Source organism: Palaemon carinicauda, chromosome 1, assembly GCF_036898095.1.
Source record: "Palaemon carinicauda isolate YSFRI2023 chromosome 1, ASM3689809v2, whole genome shotgun sequence".
Taxonomy (NCBI): domain Eukaryota; kingdom Metazoa; phylum Arthropoda; class Malacostraca; order Decapoda; family Palaemonidae; genus Palaemon; species Palaemon carinicauda.
The window spans coordinates 135,875,522-135,881,521 of NC_090725.1; the positions used below are offsets into that span (position 1 = coordinate 135,875,522).

At 41.2% G+C, this 6,000-nt stretch overlaps 1 protein-coding gene across 1 annotated transcript in view; it reads right to left on the reverse strand.

The window, feature by feature from the left end:
* The window catches only part of LOC137651864 (glutamine amidotransferase-like class 1 domain-containing protein 1), a 245,366-nt gene extending 239,778 nt beyond the window's left edge, over positions 1-5,588 (reverse strand). The window contains exon 1 of the mRNA XM_068385083.1: positions 5,427-5,588. Coding sequence (XP_068241184.1) covers positions 5,427-5,472 — 46 coding nt within the window. The 5' untranslated portion in view covers positions 5,473-5,588. The remainder of the gene's footprint in view (positions 1-5,426) is intronic.
* Positions 5,589-6,000: the final 412 nt, after the last annotated feature.

Below are 6,000 nucleotides of genomic sequence, written 5' to 3' on the forward strand. Positions count from 1 at the left end.
TCAACAGAGAAAACCACCGTGCGAATTTGCTAAAAAAATAGGAATAAGCGCCATCTTGGATACTCGTAAAGGTATGGGAGGAAGGGTAACCTTGATAACGGCTCCCCTTCTGTTTTCGCCAATCTTCCCCCTCGAAACGAAAACGCTATTTGGGGTAAAGAATGCTATGTGTCGTATCAAGATATACGTCCCCTGATATTATGTGATATTCTTAGGAGAAATTTTAAGGATATTCACCCCAGGAGTTAGAATTCTGGAGACCTACAGGTCAATTCTTTGGGAATATCACTGTAGCCAAATATCCCTTAGAAAGCTACCAATAGGAACCTTCCATCAAGACGTCATGGCTATCTCACCCAAAACTCAACAAGTTCATCGAGAACAAGTTTCGGATGCTTACTTTGCAACACATAAGGACCCTTCTGCCTAAAGGGGCGTACACGGTCTCAATAGACCTAGCAGATGCTTACTGGCATTTCCCAATGAGTCGCCTTTTCTCCTCCTACCTAGGATTCAGACTACAGAAGAAGAAGTTTGTCTTCAGAGAAATGCCCTTTGGACTGAACACAGCCCCAAGGATATTCACAAAGCTAGCAGATACAATCATCCACCAGCTACGCACCGGAGGTGTTCAAGTGGTGGCATACTTAGACGACTGGTTGGTATGGGCAGCATCCAAGATTACTTGTCTACAGGCAGCTCAAAAGGTGATCCAGTTTTTGGAACACTTGGGCTTCAAGATCAACCGCAAGAAGTCTCGTCTCACTCCAGCTCAACAGTTCCAGTGATTAAGAATCCAATAGAACTTGAAGTCACACCACCTCTCCATTCCATCCAAGAAGAGGAGAAAAATAGCGGGATCTGTCTGGAGACTAATCCGTCACAAGAGGATTTCAAAACGCCAACAGGAGAGAGTATTGGGCTCTCTCCAGTTTGCGGCAGTGACAGACCCGGTGCTAAAAGCACGTTTGAAAGATGCGTCAGGAGTCTGGAGGAAATACGCATCAAACGCTTGAAGAGATCAACTAAGGCTGACCCCGACCTTGTTGCGCACACAATTAAAGCCATGGTCATCAGCCAAGAATCTAGCGTGGATAATTCCCCTGCAACCACCACAACCATCAGTGGTGATACATACGGATGCCTCCTTGGAAGGAAGGGGAGGTCATTCTCATGACAAGAAAGTGCAAGGGAATTGGTCGCACCAGTTCAAAACATTTCATATCAACATTTTGGAAGTTATGACAGTATTCCTGACGTTGAAGAGACTATCCCCTCGCAGATCAATCCACATCAGGTTGATCCTGGACAACGAGGTGATAGTAAAGTGTCTAAATCGACAAGGCTCGAGACCACCCCGCATCAACCATGTGATGTTAGCCATCTTCTACCTGGCAAGGAAGAAGAGATGGCACTTATCAGCAGTTCACTTACGAGGGTTCCGCAATGTGACGACGGACGCTCTATCCAGGCGAAAGCCCATAGAGACAGAATGGTCCCTAGACACAGACTCAGTCTCCTTTATTTTCGATAAAAGTCCCAGAACTGCAGATCGACCTCTTCGCAACGAGCGACAACAAGAAACTATCTCGTTACGTAGCCCCTTACCTGGACCCTCAAGCAGAAGCGATGGATGCCATATCCCTAGATTGGAACAGGTGGAATCATATTTACCTGTTTCCACCAACCAATCTCCTGCTATGAGTCATCGACAAGCTAAGATCCTTCAGAGGGACAGCAGCGGTAGTAGCCCCAAGTGGCCCAAGAGCAATTGGTTTCCTCTAGTCCTAGAGTTGAATCTGAAGCTGTTTCCACTGCCAAATCCAGTGCTGTCCCAACTGGTTCAGAAGTTGACTGTCTATGCTTCATCTTCGAGAACCAGCAACCTACATCTCATGATCTTCTCAAGTTCGGAATCTCAAAGGATAAAGTTGACTTCATTGAGGAGTACAAGTCACGTTCGACTAGGAGACAATACGAATCGTCATGGAAGAAATGGGTGTCCTTTGTGAAAGCAAGGAAACCGACAGAGCTATCAATAGATTTCTGTCTTGCTTTCTTCATACACCTCCACAAACAAGGCCTGGCCTCTACTACAATTACTTCTTGTAAATTGGCCCTGGCTAGACCAATTCTGTATGCTTTTGAGGTGGACCTCTCAGGTAAAATCTTTAATAAGATCCCGAAAGCATGCACTAGACTCAAGCCTGCAGCCCCACTAAAGCTCATCACGTGGTCTTTGGACAAAGTCTTGCACTATGCTTCGAACCTGGACAATGAGAACTGTACTCTACAGGATTTAACACAGAAAGTAATTTTTCTGTTCACAATAGCCTCAAGGGCTAGAGTTAGTGAAATAGTGGCCTTATCTAGAAACAAAGGCCATATTCAGTTCCTGGACTCAGGAGAACTGAACCTGTTTCCCGATCCTGCATTTCTTGCCAAGAATCAGCTACCCACCAAGAGGTGGGGTCCTTAGAGAATCTGCCCATTGAAGGAAGATGCCTCTCTGTGCCCAGTGGAGTGTCTTAAGGTCTATCTTCGAAGAACTTTAAACTTCAAAGGAGGACAGCTCTTCAGAGGCGAAACTTCAGGATCGAACCTATCTTTAAGACAACTGAGAGCAAAGCTCACCAACTTAATTCGCAGAGCGGATCCTGACAGTACACCCGCGGGTCACGATCCAAGGAAAGTTGCTTCTTCGTTGAACTTCTTTCAACATATGGACTTTGAGAGACTCCGCTCGTACACTGGGTGGAAATCATCCAAGGTCTTCTGCAAACATTACGTGAAGCAAGTACAAGAGATAAAACACTTTGTGGTGGCGGCGGGTAGTGTGATTAAACCCGTCGTCTAGTGCTGTGATGAACAGTGGACTGTTTTTGGACTTTACAGTGCATCAGGTGCATGGGCATACGTACCCACTTGTGCAGATCACAAATATGGTTGACACACTGTTCTGTGTACCTGTAGGTGCATATCTGATCAGTACACCAGTGCCGAGTGAACGTTTGCGTTACGGTGTCTTATGCATTTCCGAACATCTGACTATGTCAGATAGATTTGGTTTCACATCTCCATTCATACTTTGCTGTAACTATATTTGATAATTTAGTTGCATAATAAAATACTTAACCGTATTTGCGTCTTATTACTGCTCCCTCAGTTATAAGCTAATAAAGTATTTTAGAGTTTTACTAAAACTCCTGTATGGTGTTCATATTCTTGAAATCACAATAATGTTTTCTAAAGGAATAAACTTACATTCTCAAGGTAAGTAAAAAGGTATGCTTCAACGCTTTTCTTTTTGTTCCAACGGGAAATACAAACCTTGAATCCTTATTGTCGACATCGACATTTCCTTGCTGGGGGCAGGAGGCACTAAACCAGCTCCAGGTTTAGTGGACGTGACAGATCTCTGGAATTTCACATATAGGTCTAGTAGTCCAGATAAGGAAATCTATTTAAGGTAGAAGGCACATGCACAAACCCACAGCTAATAGTAATTTCAAGATGATTTTCTAGTATACTTCCATCAACACAACATGGCCTGAGCCCAAAAAACGGATTATGATCAAAGTGAAAAATTTATTTTTGGGTGAGCGGGCCATGTCGTCCTGATGGAACCCACCCTTTGGCTGATCCCTCTCAAAATTACTTTATCTGTGGCCATTTCCGCTTAACGCCAAGAATAGGAATGGCGTCGCTGTAGTAGTAGGGAAGGAGATCCACCGGGTACCTAGAATGGCACCCTTTTCTTTTGTTACTCTTCCCCCTTACATCGAAGCGTTAAATCTATTCAGGGTGAAGATTGCCATGTGTTGTATCTAGAATACGTCCCGATATTATACGATATCCTTTACTGGATACTCGTGCCAGGAGTTGAAATCTTGGAGACTTTTGGTTTAATTCCCTGGGAGTATCACTGTAGAAAATATCCCTTAAAAGGCTACCTATAGGAACCCTTCCATCAGGACGACATGGCCCTCTCACCCCAAAATGGATTCTTCACTTTGATTAAAATCCATTTTTTAGGTATTTTTTCACTGGATGGAAACGGATTAATTTTTCTTTTAGTTACTTTATATGGGAAAAATTGATCCAAGATACGAGCAAATTGACATTCGAGCTCGGGTCCGGGAACGCATTAAGCTCGTATCTCAAGGTATTACTGTACTCTGTCACGGCCTGAAGTCAAGATGGTTACACTACCTTCTTAAAAGTTTGAATGGTTGTTCCAGTTTGACTAAAAGTTATACCCCTAATCAATATCAAAGGTCTGCATTACGTATCGATACAAACAAATCACCAGGATGACGACGAACGGTGTTTGGGTAAATAAATACCAAATATTAAGCCTCTGAGGATTTGAAGATCCACTTGGGCATTATCAAATCATGTAACCATAATGCTATATGGAAAAGTTATGTTCTTAATTCAATTTTCAGTTTCTTTCTATCTTTATTCTCTTGCTAGTTATGCTATGAAACGTTAACATGATGGGTTGACTCATAACTTCATTGCTCCCTGACTAAAACTTAAGAACCTGACAGTACATGTATTTCGTCACTTACGTTAATGCTACCTTTATGGTCCTATACTGCAGTGGAACCCTATTCTCAACAGGACCTTTCATAATTCATTTCATCGTATAATGACTTTGGTCTAGAGAAAGCTGCTTTACACGTAAGAATTGCATATGGTATGTCTAATCCTATCAAAAAACCTAAAGCTACTCAAAATATATACTTCAAAGTAAACCCTTCCACTAATAAATGGCTCCTCTGTAGCTATAGTGTACTTCCAAAACCTTCATGAGGAATATGTTAACGTTCTATACTAATGGGGAGATGGAAGTTTGGCCCCCTGCCCGTTAAGACATGATGTGCAAGGTTAGGTTAAGGGCAATTCCAGTGTTTTAGGTCTTATGGCAATGAGGAAAGGTGGGGTATAGGTTAAGGACCCACAATAATACCTACCAAGTTAGGTATGAATGAATCCCTGTAACAGTTCATTATACGTTTCTCGTTGCAGTATGTGGGTAATTGTAGGATTTTTATCTAATAGGACACATGAAACACGTATTATTTTCTAATAGATAACGATATAATTTATCAATGTATACTGTTACAAAATAGGTGATATGTTCATTTTTTATTTCCAACCTAGGTTTCCCATTACTGTTACATTGTACAAGGAATGGGAAAATGAATTCGAGAGGTTTTCACCATCAGTAATGGACAGAAATGCAAAAAAAAAAAGAACATAATCAGTTGGAAAAATAAAAGAATACGACGTTCAAGTGGAAATTAAAGTATAATCATATAATGGTCTACCATAGGCAAGTTAACCTACGCCTGTAGTAAAAACTATTGGGTCTATAGTGGTTGTGGGGAAATAGTAGATTATGAATCTAAAAACTATACCTAGATCGGAAGACGAGAGCACAATAAGGCATTCCTGTTTAGCCATTTTCTTGTTTTTTTCTGTTAGATCATTAATAGTGACAGATTTCCTGGAAGTCTCTGACTGACAATAACTGACTGAGTTGAACAACGCCTCTCACTAAAGTGATTTGACCTGTCAAAGTTTTGAATATTCTATCGTGCAGGATGAGGATAATATTCAGTCATGTCTCTCATTGTTGACATTCTATTTGCTTTATTTAATTTGCATTAAGTTTTACTTTTGACATTATAACATCATGTAATCATTGTGAATAGGATAATATTATGGAAAAGTAGCCTACTGTACAGATTTTGAGTCAATTGGGTGGATGATCAAATGATATAAATCATTGTGAATGGTTAAGCGTTTCCCTTTAGTATTGAAAATTCTTTTAGTACAGCAGGACAGATTGAATTATACCAAATATGAAAGTAAAAAATCCATGACAATGGTTACCTAAAGGAGAGAGCGATGGAAGGATGAAAAGGCCATCAAGAGTTAAACTGGGGAAATTTGCATCATAAACGAAATTATAGTGATAACTCTCAGAGA